We start from the raw sequence: 16539 nt of genomic DNA on the forward strand, positions 1-16539 counted from the left end.
TGCACAGCAATCGAAAATTGTTTTTATAAAACATTCACCAAAAACACACTATGTGCAGTAAGATGCGCATAATGCCACTTTAATACTGTCAATACATTATTTCTATAGTTTAACCTTACCATAGTTAGAATGGTTTATCAGGAAAACTGCAATTTTTTTGCACTGATATTCTTTAAAAAATAACCGGTTTATCTAGTTGTCCAGTGGCCTCAAGCTTGCTTATCATCCCTTCATACACGTGTACAACATGCAGTCACCAAAATCTATTTTGCCACTTGCTAACAGCTGTTGTGAATGATTATAGACCTCCTTTTATTTAATTTATAAAGAAAATTGCTTGTTTAAAATATCAAATTCTAGACCCGTTTTGCCTCATAAAAGTCAAATATTTACTTTTTACCTTTATTGACAGAATAAAACCGTTTCATGTACCAATGTGTAAAAATATACTTAGTTCATTCATGGATGATAAAATTTGGATAATGAATTACTAATGAAGTAAGTACACACTTTTCTCAATGAGTTTATGTGGTTAAAAATTCGGTCTTTCGAGTTTACGTTCTTTAATTATAGGCGTATATACGTATTCATGTAACATATTAATGGGTTCATCCTAAACTTGAAAAAGATGGATTGTACGGCTTTATTTCACCGTCTGGGTAACTTATAGCTTCATTAGAAAGCCAATTTAGCTTGAAAATTGAGACATTTAAGATCTAATTTGTGTCAAAATTTCATTTATTCTGTATTACTTGGCTCATTTTTCAAATCCATTCATGTGTCAATGAGTGTACATATATGAAAGGCTGCGGTGATTTATTAGAATGAACAAAGGTATACGATTTGGGGACAGCTTGTCCGTCAAGCTATACATGATGATCATTTTTGTCCGGCAAACTGCGTAATGATCAGTTACTCCATCTTGGCTTATAATAGACTATTGTGCTGTGTAATACGTCTTCTGGTCCATGTGGCCAGTGCAGTTGGCTCCTAGTAATTTCTCTCTCGCCTGGACGAAACCATTTTAGCAGGCAGTAAATGCCAGTGGTACCATCCAGCTACCAGCATTACCATCTAGTTACCAGCATAACCATCTAGTTACCAGTAAGAGAGGGAGACATCTCCTTTATTCGTCATTTTATGATATAGTTCATCACCTCAAAATCAGGCTTTCGCCACAGAAAAAAATATATACAGCTTGCCTAAAGGTTGACGCATTTTTTTTGGACATTTTTTCTGTGTCTTTCCCATTGCCCCGAAATATATACTGGTATGACAAATTCATTTTTTTTCTGATGGTATAAAATCAAATAAAATGGAATTAAGTTTCACAGGGTCACACCCGTACGCGGTTGAGTTTATAAAGTCATAACTTTGTCAAGTGGTGTATCATTTATTTGCTTAAAACAAATAAAAACGTATTATAATGAAGCAATAATGTTGACATTTTTATGTGTTAGTAATACCTGTGACATTTCGTTAAAGGGATTTTTTTTATGAATGAGTATGTATACCTCTAACTGTTTTTGCTAACGCCTGACATTTAAAATATTCGAACTTGACTTTGAGGTAGGTCAGGCGATCACTGGTAATTGTTAAAATGATGTGGGTGTTAGACTTGATCAACATACCACTAAAACCCGCTCGTCACGAGCACCCGGTGCCACTAAGCCATTCATTCTTTCGATTGTTTTACTTTTATTCCCTACATTTGCATCGCCAGAAACACTTTCAAAGGCTAGGGCCTCCGTGGCTAAGTGGTTAAGGTCTCTGACTTCAAATCACTTGCCTCTCATCGATGTTGGTTCGAGTCCCACTTATTTCGTAGAATTCTTCATGTGAGGAAGTCATCCAGCTAGATTACGGAAGGTCGGTAGTTCTACTCAGGTGCCCGCTCGTCATGAAATGATGCACGGAGGGGCACCTGGGGTCTTCCTCCACCATCAAAGCCGGAAAGCCGCCATATGACCTGTAATTGCATGGGTGTGACGTTAAACATAACAAAAAAAAAAAAGAAAAACAAAAACAAAAATAAAACTTGCAAACTAAAACATTTTTGCGCATCTCCTACTGAGTTTAAATCCGAATATTTTCAGGTCTTGTCCAAATTTATACCGTTCTATTTGCCTTTAAGTCCGTCATGAAAACTGTTTTAAGTGGTAATCTATTCAAGTTGCTGCACACGTGCAAAGTTTATTGCTCGTCTTCTAGCTAAATGAGGTTTGCAAAAAAATGTCTATATCGCTTGTTTTTTTTTTCTTTTTTGTTCTTTCTGTGATGTGACAGCAAAGTTAATCCTTCATTAAATGAAACTAAATTTTGACCCCGGTAGTAAATATTAAACATATCACGGTACGGTAGTTTTTTTACATTTTGCACATGTTTTTCTTGAGAGATTTGCATGTCATTATTTACGCTACTGTCACAGGTGATAATCTTTAATGTTTATAATGTATTAATAAATGTTCTGTTTTTCTTTGTTCCTTAACCGTTTACACGTTATATTAATATGATACATTTATCATAATATAGTTGTCATTTTATGTTATAAGTGTCAATTTAGCAACATGGTGTCATATATCAACATAACTATATATAATATACACATTAAGCAGTCATTCACATGTATTTTTGTCTTTCTTGTGCATGTTTTATAAGGAAAATATAGAAAATATATGTAGGGATGATGGCTTGAAACGTTTGCAATAAATTACGTCCCCAAACTTACGTGCCCATCACTCGGTCATTCATGAGGAATCTCTTAGACTACTTGTTCATCCTCTGGAGACTTGCATGTCTTTACCGGCATAAAACATTTTTTCAACTGTTGGAAAAAAACAACTGTTCACAAGTTTAATCCTTACACTTTAAAAATGTGTTGTTTTCTTCAAGCGACCAAAAAACTGCTTATAATGCATAGAATTTTAATTGCTTTGGTAACGGGCCATATACTAGTTTTCAGTTTTGGACTTAGTTTGACCAGTTTTTGTTATCAAATGTCTTTCAAGGTTATCAAATGAAAGAAGTAAAATAATAGCAGAATTCACAGGTTGTGTCTATTCATTAGAAGTAAATGCACTGTGCAATCCCTCTAATGGCACTTTCTACCGGTGCATGCAAGTCACTAATATATAGATCCTAATTTTTCCATTTTTCGCGCATTTGCACGTAAATCGGGGGCCAAATGGGCATTCTTTCACTCGTAGAATGAATTTTACATTAACTAGGACACTTTTCATGCTAATATTCGCATGTTTTCGAGTTGTTTACTTAAAAACGAAACTAGGGTGTTTATTCTGCGGACCACTTTCTGAAATGCGGCAATATGAGGTCACCTGACTTCAGCTGACTTGCATTTCACTGCATACTATTCAACACCCCTTTTTCGTTTCGTTTTCTTGAAGCAAATATGTAGATATCTTGTTGAAAATAGGTCTACGACGAAGTGAAAATCTAGAAACTAACAAAACTGTTCTGAAGTAGCTGAATTTTATATGAAACAAAGAACAAATTCTTTTATTGGTATATAGCCTATAGTAGAATAGAATACGGTATAAGGTAGGTTCTTCCGTATGGCAGAGATAAACAGTAGCTCTCTAGTTCGTCTACAAGTTCTTTTAGTGTTTAAATGAACAAGCAGTCCTTTATCAGTTTAAAACCAGAAGGCATATATTAGCCGTGCCATGGGAAAACCAACATAGTGGCTTTGCGACCAGCATGGATCCAGACCAGCCTGCGCATCCGCGCAGTCTGGTCAGGATCCATGCTGTTCGCTAACAGTTTCTCTAATTCCAATAGGCTTTGAAAGCGAACAGCATGGATCCTGACCAGACTGCGCGGATGCGCAGGCTGGTCTGGATCCATGCTGGTCGCAAAGCCACTATGTTGGTTTTCCCATGGCACGGCTCATATGGGAAACACCGAAAAGAATTCAAGACCTTTGAAGTCTTAAATGACTGACAGGTTTACTAACCAAAGAAAGGAACATTGAAGTATTTGCTTAATATAAACATGGCAGGTTTTTATGAATGGACTTTAAGACGCTCCAAAATTTGTGTTACCGATAAAATTTCAAAAAAGAAACGATAATTAATTTTATTATAGACTTTTGATGTACATATTTACATATTATCATGAATTTAATATCGTATATAAATTTTTGTGTAGGCAGATTATTATCCTGCTGTAGCGGGTCGTTTGAGATGAATGCCTGGTAGGAAAAGATTATATTTCAGTTCATTCAATGACATATGAAATATACACACAAGGTAACGTTGACATACGATAGAACGCGATAAAAGGAACGTAATTTTTTGAGTGTAGAATTCGTTTTACTTAATTTCATTTTAATTATATGCACTTTTTGAAAGAAATTGTAAGAAAGATCTATCTTCTTCCTTGTCTGGAGAATTAATATATTTCATACTTTACATTGCTTGACTATAGTTATTATGTTTACGTCAGATATAGGATGTACGAAAATATAAAATACACAACGTTGAAGGACGTTTGAAACAAAAAAATAAAAACTGTTGAAGGACGTTTGAGACGAAATGATTTACACTTCCTACATTAAGACACGAATTGAATTAGTTTTATCAGTTAAAGTCGGTTTGTATTAATATTACACTTTAATGTATTCGTTGTATGAGATTGTTTTGTACGTTGCTGAAATTTTAAACCTTATAGAAACATAAATGAGGGATGGATGGGTATAAATTTACCCGAGTAGACTTTGAATATCATTTCAGAAAGCATTCACAGATTATATGTCCAAAATACATGTTCTCTTTAGTTTAAATAACCGTTGACAAACACACTGTTGGTCAAATATCGCCTTCCTAGCTTTTGTTTAATGGTGGAAGATCTACGGTGTCCCTCTCCATACATTACTTAAGCCACGTGCGGGCAACAGGGCATAACTTCTGACTTCGAGCAAAACCGGCTAAATAGGTTCTCCCACACGTCAAAGCATTCTGCATTGCATTCGAGATTTCAGATTCACCATTGATATGTTAACATTTGTAAAGCATTTTGCCGTATTTCTCTACATGGCTGACGTTTTGTAACTAAAGATCAAAATCATTTACGCCGAACTCTTTACTCAAGAGGATTTTGATTCTCCTTTTAATGTCATGATTTTGGAAAACAAAATAGTAGGACTACATATCCCATTGCCAATTATGATATACTTTTCTTAGGCTTACGGCATTCCGTTCACGGCAGACAATTGTTGGTTATACCTGTTTCTTACGGCACAGTGTTATTGTGGCAGTTTTTATGTCACAGTGATCGCCATAAACAAGAACAGCAACAAGCGGTTGTTTACACAACAAAGTAATATAATTCATTTTGATTAGTCACTGTTTTATACACCCATGTCTTTTTCTGCCATTTTTATCTGATTCGATACAGTCCTGAGACGAATCTTCGTTTATTTGGTGAGCATGCGCACTTGTAATTATAATCGGAAGCGGCTTCGTTTTGATACGTCTTGCAATTTATTTCCTACAACGGTCAAAGTTTTTCACTAATTCTCATATTTTTCGCAATTGGCGATATTGAAAAAAAAATGCACCGGAAGTCGAAAAATGGTGCCAGTGAACTTTAGATGTGACCACCAACGCCAAAAGAGCGTGATTATGATTTACTACTAAATGTCAGGTCTAATGTGATGAACACGACATTTAAACACTTGTCATCAATAATGTATAAAACAATCTTTGATAAGAAAAGGCAATGATCATTTTTATCGATTGTTTGACTGATACTGTCGTTAATGTAAATGTTTTTATAAAAATGTTTCTCTGCCTTCACCTACCACACTCTTGTCCAGACAGGTGATTTTTGCAATGTTTTTGCAGTAGTGGGTTGTTTCTTTTCCCCAAAATATGAACTTGGGTTGTTTTTATATGGGTCAGTATTTGTTATGAATAAGATATTTACATACGTTCTATATGACAAAAATACATATCTGTTAACCAGATACACTAGCAAAAGTTACATATATATATTGCTACCAAGTTTAATACGTCGGTTTGTCGTCCGTCCGATAGGAGCACCAAATTAGTCTAAACATTATTTATGTCGGAATGCACAGTGCCTGGGTATAAGTATGTGACTTAATTCTTTCGTTATTCAAAACAAATATCTTGGGCATCTTTTATAACAATATTGATACATGTACATTGTTTTTATGTAATAACAGACATAAGCTCTACTTTTCAAGCCCTGTCTAAACTTGGACAGTCCTGTAGCTCAAGTACAAGACTTTGATTTGAGAGGTTGCGAGTTCGATTACCAGATTGGGCGGTGGCACATGTTCTCCATAACGGTTTAACAAATGATAGTTGTACCAAATACCCGCTCTTCCTACACAGATGTTTGATACTTAACTTTTTATAATTTTCTTCAACGGGTTTCAATTACATATTTACAAGGTAATAACACAGGATCTTAACAAGAAACACGGCGCATGCTGATGAATAATATCTCGTATCACGATTTTATAAAAAGGTATATCAATCCCATGAATATAACTTTATTTTGAAATACTTATCTTTATGAATAATAAATACGTGCCTCCTTGATAATTGTGCTCGTGGTTTTACGATTATGTGTCATTTAAGATCACTTATTCCATAAAATATTATCTATTTAAAAGTCCTTACACAGTGAATTAGAAATCAATCCATCATGATATTTTCTCTGCGTAATACGATCACAAAATCAATTTACTATGATTACGTGTTTTCGAATATATATTTTTTTTCTATTGGCCGCGTATTAGTTCCGCTATCGATTATAGAAGTGGATAATCCCCTTCAAATATAATTAGATAAATAAAGTTTGTTAATGAAAATAGTGAAAAACATGCGAGGAATGTGCTGTGTATGTGCATGCTAAAATAAGCAGTAGAGGTTACATATTTAGCAAGTTTTAAAGAATATCCCAAGTGTCAAGAGTGGTAATTCTATGATCTGAGACATAAAATTTAAGACGTACACACGTTTGAAGTTTTTTTAAGTGTCTGTCCGCCTGTCTGTTGTCTGTCCGTCCAATAAGTTTCTTTTCGCGGGGGGGGGGGGGGAAGCATGGAAATGCTTCACTTTTAAAATATTTCCTTTTTTGGGGTGGGGGAGGGGGAGGGGGTGGGGAGAGAGAAATGAAATATACAATCAGCTGGTGGGAAAGTATCAAAGTTATTCATAATCGGACGAGCCGTTCGCAGTGTCAAGGTTAAGTCACAGTTACGGTAATCGAAAATCTGATTGATAAAAAATATCACATTAATCATAAAATTTATGGTAAGACAGATGGATCGAAAATAATCTCTAATTACACTTTTTGGATCAGTATTTGAGCTGAAAGCTGATAATACAACTTAAAACCCAGTAAATCACTGGAAACATGAGGCATGAACAGTAACCACTGCAGCATTCATGTGAATCAGACACATTTTTAGCTCATCTGATTTTTTGAAAAAAGAAAAGATGAGTTATCGTCATCACTTGATCGGCGTCGGCGTCGGCGTTTGAGTTGCCTGGTTAAGTTATATGTTTAGGTCAACTGTTTTACTAAACTATCAAAGCTATTGGTTTAAAACTTGCAACACTTGTTCTCCATCAAAAGCTGACTTTGTACAGAAAGAAACATAACTCCATCCTGGGTTTTGCAAGAATTATGGCCCCTTTTGGACCTAGAAAATATTATATAGAGACAAAAAACATCATGGCGGTGCTCTTGTTTGTGTTGTTACGTTTCATATGCCGCACAATGACTTCCTAATTTAATTCAACAATAAGCGTGCATTGTTTCGTTAACGACAATCTTTTCTGATTGTTCTTTAAACTTAAGACAACTGTTACTGTCATTCCAAATTCCTGTTATTATCGTGACAGCTGCAAGAGTTACACACTGGACCTATTCTATATGTATCACTCGTTTTCTTTAGAAAAAAAGTGTTGCAAAATCTCAGTTCTAAAATCAGTCAAGATACAGATGGCGTAAGATATGTTATTTTTCACTACAATCTGGGCTGTAACATTAAATTGCGATGAAGCTGTAACACGAGAGAAAGTGTAACGGTAACATCAAATTGTGGTAACACGAGAGAAAGTGTAATGGTTAATCAAATTGTGGTAACACGGGAGCAAGTGTTACATTATGAGCTGAAACACGACAGAAACTGTAACTTTTTTACCGACTGCTGATAGTTATTGATGGCGATGACATTCTTAGGCAATGTTATAAGTTTGAATTAAAAATAATTTTTACAGAAGTCATGATATAACTTTAAGATCTAGAAATTATAACTGAGGTCGTGATATTGGTTTAAAATCTAAAGTCTTGCTGTTGCTTTAATATTTAGAATGTATTAATGGCGTCATACTTTAACTTTAAAAACATGAAATTATTTCTCAGGTCATGACAACACATTACAATTTAGAATTTATTACTGAGGTCATGGTATAACTTTACAGTACTGAGGTCATGGTATAACTTTACAGTACTGAGGTCATGGTATAGCTTTACAGTACTGAGGTCATGGTATAGCTTTACAGTACTGAGGTCATGGTATAACTTTACAGTACTGAGGTCATGGTATAACTTTACAGTACTGAGGTTATGGTATAGCTTTACAGTACCGAGGTCATGGTATAACTTTACAGTACTGAGGTCATGGTATACTTTACAGTACTGAGATCATGCTATAACTTTACAGTACTGTGGTCATGGTATAGCTTTACAGTACTGAGGTCATGCTATTACCTTACACTACTGAGGTCATGGTATAATTTTACAGTACTGAGGTCATGCTATAACTTTACAGTACTGAGGTCATTCTTTAACTTTACAGTACTGAAGACATGCTATAATTTTACAGTACTGAGGTCATGGCATAACTTTACAGTACTGAGATCATGCTATAACTTTACAGTACTGAGGTCATGGTATAACTTTACAGTACTGAGGTCATGGTATAGCTTTACAGTACTGAGGTCATTCTATAATTTTACAGTACTGAGGTCATGGTATAACTTTACAGTACTGAGGTCATGCTATAACTTTACAGTACTGAGGTCATGGTATACTTTAAAGTACTGAGATCATGCTATAACTTTACAGTACTGAGGTCATGCTGTAACTTTACAGTACTGAGGTCATGGTATAGCTTTACAGTACTGAGGACATGCTATAACTTTACAGTACTGAGGTCATGCTATAACTTTACAGTACTGAGGTCATGGTATACTTTACAGTACTGAGATCATGCTATAACTTTACAGTACTGAGGTCATGGTATAACTTTACAGTACCGAGGTCATGGTATAGCTTTACAGTACTGAAGACATGCTATAACTTTACAGTACGGAGGTCATGGTATAACTTTACAGTACTGAGGTCATGGTATAGCTTTACAGTACTGAGGTCATGCTATAACTTTACAGTACTGAGGTCATGGTATAATTTTACAGTACTGAGGTCATGCTATAACTTTACAGTACTGAGGTCATTTTATAACTTTACAGTACTGAGGACGTGCTATAATTTTACAGTACTGAGGTCATGGCATAGCTTTACAGTACTGAGGTCATGCTATAACTTTACAGTACTTAGGTCATGGTATAGCTTTACAGTACCGAGGTCATGCGATAACTTTACAGAACTGAGATCATGGTATAGCTTTACAGTACTGAGGTCATGGTATAGCTTTACAGTACTGAGGACATGCTATAACTTTATAGTACTGAGGTCATGGTATAACTTTACAGTACTGAGGTCATGGTATAGCTTTACAGTACTGAGGTCATGCTATAACTTTACAGTACTGAGGTCATGGTATAATTTTACAGTACTGAGGTCATGCTATAACTTTACAGTACTGAGGTCATTCTAAAACTTTGCAGTACTGAGGACGTGCTATAATATTACAGTACTGAGGTCATGGCATAGCTTTACAGTGCTGAGGTCATGCTATAACTTTACAGTACTTAGGTCATGGTATAGCTTTACAGTACCGAGGTCATGCGATAACTTTACAGAACTGAGATCATGGTATAGCTTTACAGTATTGAGGTCATGCTTTAAATTTACAGTACTGAGGTCATGGTATAATTTTACAGTAATGAGGTCATGCTATAATTTTACAGTACTGAGGTCATGGTATAACTTTACAGTACTTAGGCCATGGTATAGCTTTACAGTACTGAGGTCATGCTGTAACTTTACAGAAATGAGATCATGGTATAGCTTTACAGTACTGAGGTCATGCTATAAATTTACAGTACTGGTCATGGTATAGCTTTACAGTACTGAGGACATGCTATAACTTTACAGTACTGAGGTCATGGTATAACTTTACAGTACTGAGGTTATGGTATAGCTTTACAGTACTGAGGTCATGCTATAACTTTACAGTACTGAGGTCATGGTATAATTTTACAGTACTGAGGTCATGCTATAACTTTACAGTACTGAGGTCATTCTATAACTTTACAGTACTGAGGACGTGCTATAATTTTACAGTACTGAAGTCATGGCATAGCTTTACAGTACTAAGGTCATGGTATAACTTTACAGTACTGAGGTCATGGTATTCTTTACAGTACTGAGGTCATGCTATAACTTTACAGTACTGAGGTCATGGTATAACTTTACAGTACTGAGGTCATGGTATAATTTTACAGTACCGAGGTCATGCGATTACTTTACAGAACTGAGATCATGGTATAACTTTACAGTACTAAGGTCATGCTATAGATTAACAGTACTGAGGTCATGGTATAATTTTACAGTACTGAGGTCATGCTATAATTTTTACAGTACTGAGGTCATGCCATAACTTTACAGTACTGAGGTTATGACATAACTTTACAGTACTGATGTCATGCTATAACTTTACAGTACTGAGGTCATGCTATAATTTTACAGAACCGAGGCCATGGAATAATTTTACAGTACTAAGGTCATGCTGTAATTTTACAGTACTAAGGTCATGCTTATGTATTACAGCACTGAGATCATGTTATAATTTAAAGTACTGAGAACATGGTTATAACTTCACAGTTCTGAGGCCATGCTATTACTTTACAGTACTGAGGTCATGGTATAACTTAAAATCATGAATGTGTTATTGAGATCATATTATCACTTTAATATTAATGTATTACTGAGGTTTTGCAATGACTTTAAAATCTGGCATTTAATGCACACGTCACGAGAATTATTTGGCTGGTTCTTAACATGTACAATTGTACATTTCTCTTGTGTACTTGATTTATTATTATACTGTCCCGGCATGGAATATAAATAACATATAACATGAGAAGCGCTGTTATAAATGTGATATTCTGACAACAATGGTTTTCATGAAGAGTAATTAATCGTTTACTTTAAATTTTAGCAAATCCAGGACAATGTCCCGAGCCCAGTGGTACAGGTACCTGTGACGAATTATGCTCAAACGACACCACGTGTGAAAATGACGAGAAGTGCTGTAGCAATGGTTGTGGTCACGTGTGCACTCCAGGTAACTACACAATTTATTCTGTAAAAAGTGGAATCTTTGGCATCACAGCAGAAACAAGAGACCAGAAGATCATGAAGATGGCATGACATACGTGTCACGCCCAGCAAAGTTTCTTACTAAAACTCAAAATAAATGCAAACAGGTTGTGAGAAAGGAGTTCGGCACATTGGTAACTCGTGTTTAAATGGGGATGGACTGAATTAACCGCATATTTGAGTGACCTGGAGCCGAAATTATTAACCTTTAGCATGCTAGATAAATTGTCGTCTGCTGGAAATGTCGTCTGCTAAAATTGTAAAGTTCATTCAATTTGCTCCAAAATTGGAAGAAATGTTGTCAGAGTAGCAAACAGCTTGGAACCTGATCAGACGCCGATTTAATCGGCGTCTGATCTGGTTCCAAGCTGTTTGCAAAGGCTGTTAAATTCTCCTGCAGCAGGCTAAGGGTTAAAGCCCCATACTACCATGACTACTCAAAAAGTCGTAGCGTGTAGTCATGGTAGTATGATGATTATTGGATCCAGGACACTAAACCGATCCATTTACATTTTATATACAGTCCACCCCCATGCCGGAGGTCTTTTTGGTCGTGAAATAAACACGTATTCATTTCCTTTCTGGTCTGGTGCCAGTAAGATGATTTTTATACGCTTGTCATTTCAGTTTTTTTGTCGCACACAATCCTCAGATTTTATTGTGTAATCTATGTTGTATCTATATGAGAACATTTAATCTTGCGGGCATAGAAATGCCATGGTTTTGGTGAGAAGGCTATTTCATGGAGAAAATGAATTTGCGAATTTCAAGTTTTAGCGATAAAATGAAAGGCAATTCTTACTTGATCGTTGGGAGTACATTACGCAGATTTAACGCAATTGCGAAATTCGCGAAAATTCATTGCCCCAGAATATATATGATGTTAGAGTAGCTGCCATAATTTAGGAAAATTCTTTAAACGGCATTTTCGTGGCGTGGGCGCTTTTTCCTAAAACGAAACTCATTTTGTAAATAGCGATATTATATATAGTTAAAATTTATACCTAAACATACAAAACAATACCCTTGAAACCTTTATAGAATACAATAAAGAGAATTTTTTAATAACTTCTCTGACAGTTTACAATGATATTGATTCGTCTATTCATAAACATACGGACAGGTTGCATGCATTCAATATTTATCACAAGGATGCATTTTGCGTGCTAGCATGTAGTAATTTACACTCAGGAATGCACGCTGTAATAGAAGTATACACCCAGGAAATCTGTAAAACCCAATCTTATTGCATTAACATGAGAATGCATGCAACGTCAACCTTTACAGTGCACCGCGGCTCCTGATTAAACCTTTTATGAAGGCCAACATATTATTAGGTTTATATTACGTAAAACCGACTATACACATAATTACACATTTTTGAGTCACATTTAGTCAGTAAAGCCATTTTGATCCCATTTTTTTTTCTCCAATTTTTGAAAGACTATATTCAGTTTGGTTTAGTTATTTCGTCTATAAAATGTTCTGGAATCGGGCACGTTTTGTATACTGTAGTGCTGGACTCGTATTTATTTACCACGCTTCTTAAAAAGTTGCCAAGAGATCGTTTTGCTCCAGAATAGCTCAGCTGGCTAAATGTGACCCCACGTGTCTGTGAATGAATATTGTTGCAGCATACCGATTATGATTTACTGCATACCTAGATTATTATGTAAGAGCATCAAGAGGTTTGTTTGTATATAAGTTTATTTATAGTCGCCACCGGTTACCCATATGGGCGACTCCTCCAGAAGACTGTTAGTAATCTTTGTGGGAGGATAGTGCAAGATACAGAAGACGCCCCAATACCAGAAGCTTCTCTGGTTCTTGAGCATGCCAGGTGTAAAGCATCCATACATGGGACTCTTACCCCAATGTTAATAAGTTTTAGTAGAAGAGGGGGCTCGAACTCACGACCCCTGGTTTCGTAGTCAAACAGTGTTACCACTGAGCCACTGCGTCCGCTCCGCATCAAGAGGTAGTGAGGACAATCCCTTTAAAGAGACCAGTGCTCTGTCTCATTTCCCAGCAATAAACATTATACCAAGTTTCATTTATTTGAGCTATATTTAAAGACCAAACACAGCCTAGCGACCACATAAACTGCATTTACTGCAGGTAGGTACAACTATACTACCTGGTGACAGGTGGCAAATTTAGGCCTTTCCTGAATTAATATTTTCTCGCAACTTCATCTGTTAACTTATTCAGTCACTCTTTTGTAATTTTAAAAACATGAATAAATAGATATCGTATCTAAATACACCAAATACTGTGCATACCGCTTCATGTATAAACGCCAAATACATTGTCTTAAGCCTAATATTTGTGACCTGTCCATGCAAATTATGGATAATTGCCATCATCGAAACACAAAAAGTACAGTAATTCAGTGATGGGTCTTTAAATGTATCTATAAACTGCCAGAGAGCTATAAGGGTCTTTAAATGTATCTATAAACTGTCAGAGAGCTATAATTTATGTCATGCCTTTAGATATTTCGCAATAACACTTTGTGTGATATCAAAGCACAGTGTGCATTCATGGTATTTCTTTCAATATGTGTTTGTTTACTTAACATATGAAAAGTAAGCATATGTGATGCAACTAATTGATTTGTCGATTTGAGTTGTATCATCTGCGTTTCTTACTTAAAATTAAAAAGAGATCATTCACATGTTATATTGTTGTCAAACATGAAAAACGCTCTGCCACGCGCGCGTTCATTTCTACTTTGGAATGTCTGTTTGAATGATAATTAAATGAATAAAATTAATAATTAAACGATTCATGGTCCATGAGTATGATGTGGGGGTTTAATGCGGTTTAACTAAAACAATCAACTTACACTTTTATAAACATAACACCTTCGTTTAATGGTTTTGGCTTGATGCTTTTAAAGAATAATTACATTGTATATGTTGTAAAAACTGAAGGTAATTATTCTTTAAAATGCAGGTTTAAAGTAGTTTAGTGCTTAAATCTCTTGAGTTGACACTTGAAGTATGAAAGATGGTGGTAAAAAGACTACGAGTGGGTAAAGAGTGTATACCAATATGGAAATATTTGAGGCAGGGGTTTTGGACGTTCCTGTGACGTTTATCAAAAGGGGTTGTCTCCCCTGATATCGATTCTGTCGTGGTTTGGTGGTCAGTTCTTTCTACCTGTGGTGTATATAAACGGTATTGAAAGAAGAGACGCATGGAATTTTTCCTTCTTTTTCTTTTCCTGTTTCATATAGAAACACAGCAAGGTTGAACAAGTTAATATGGCGAATTTTTTATGTTACTGATCAAATTCTCACTTTTCCGCAGTTCGTTGCATACGCAACGATTTTTGTATTGTGCAGTGTGCAATGAGATCTACGATCTATGTTCCAGTTTGGCTTTGTATGCCTAACCAAACTTTGTATTCGTTTCCTTCATTACTCAGAAATGTACCCTTTAAAAGTCACTAAAATATAAAAAGAAAAATCTATCGAAATAGGGACTATTAAAGATCCTAGTAAACCTTTTTACATAAAATTAGTTACTTCTGAGTTTTGAACCTCTTTGTGCACCATACAATAGCGAAGAAAGCATTATGTCTGTTCCGTACTGAAACAATCATTTTAATTTCTCCGTTCCAAATCTCCTCTACAGCTAAATGAAGTCATTCGTTTTCCCATGCTAAGAACCTGAAGATTTTTAAGAGTGCCATATTGGATATTGACGTATTGGTTCATTTAATTCGTTTTACACGGCAATAACCTTAACTTAGGGATACATTTTCATATTTCAACTTATTGCATTCATGAAGCGTGCTGAAAATCGATTTCACGTCTAAGAAACCTAAGTAACATTTTATTTTCTCTTTCGTACGTATGTATATATCACTTATCGTGTTCACACTAGCAACGATTATTATTTTTTAGGCATAATTGGCTATAATTGTATTGACTTCAAACCATAAAATATATCTTAGTTTGCATCAATTTAGCAAAGAATGTTGTATTTAAAAATAATGCAAGATTGGAAGTATACAAATATCTGCAATAGCAAAAAGGTTAAAAGAATTCAGCTACAGAAACAAAGGTCATCAATTTTAAACTTTTTCATCTAAGAATTTCTTTCATTCCGTTATTGTCCATTTTAGCGTAGCATGACTCTAATATCGCAATTTATGTTTGTTTCACAACAGTCCAAATTTCTTTGCCTGCCATGCTTCAAATGTTTGGATACAAAAGAACACCTGGTTTCTTCCCCCAAGGTAATCTTGGATCTGGAATTGTAAAACCAGTTATAACCTACATTTGCTTTCATTTGTAAAATAATGTAGCATTACTTTTTAATGTAGTATTAAAACACCTCCCGAGGTAGTTTATGCTACTTACAGAAATCACTTGAACTTTACACGTTTACACCACATATAGTTGACGCAAACAAGTTTAAAAAATAAACCCAAGTAATGTAGGATTAAAAACGTAGTCTGAACACGGTATAAGTGCTGGACGGATACATAAGCACCACACGTAGTCAGGTTTGACCTCTCGCTAAAATATACTTAGATGACTAAACCTTATGTTCAGAATTTTCATTAAATACAAGAAATGTATTGAACGTAAAGAAATACAATTATATTGTCATAATTCAGTTTTGATAGAAATGAAAAAGATTTATACATATCAATTATACATGAGTATAGCGCGATATATTCGCGGGCGCACTGACGCCATGATTATTCATATTATAAATTTAGTTATTGTACTTAGATTAATATGACGGAACAAATGATATACTGTGCTATAGCAGTTACATTTAAGACATGAACTAAAGATGTGCGAGGTAGTATTCCCAAGTTTTCCTGAATACTTTGAGAGCAATAAATTTGAAACTTGGTACACATGTTTATTGCCTAGTCCGAAGCGGATGTTGAATGGCCCCTTCTTTAACCAGGTGATTTTAGTTTTGTAATCTGACCTAGAAATCCCTT

The 16539-nt window shown here is 35.3% G+C and overlaps 1 protein-coding gene across 3 annotated transcripts in view; it reads left to right on the top strand.

Moving 5' to 3' along the window:
- The window catches only part of LOC123541870 (uncharacterized), a 69779-nt gene that overhangs the window by 11384 nt on the left and 41856 nt on the right, over positions 1 to 16539 (top strand). For all 3 annotated transcript variants that reach the window (XM_053531352.1, XM_053531353.1, XM_053531354.1), the window contains exon 2: positions 11408 to 11533. In XM_053531352.1, the coding sequence (XP_053387327.1) occupies positions 11408 to 11533 (126 nt within the window). The remainder of the gene's footprint in view (positions 1 to 11407; positions 11534 to 16539) is intronic.

This window comes from Mercenaria mercenaria, chromosome 19 (genome assembly GCF_021730395.1).
Source record: "Mercenaria mercenaria strain notata chromosome 19, MADL_Memer_1, whole genome shotgun sequence".
Lineage (NCBI taxonomy): Eukaryota > Metazoa > Mollusca > Bivalvia > Venerida > Veneridae > Mercenaria > Mercenaria mercenaria.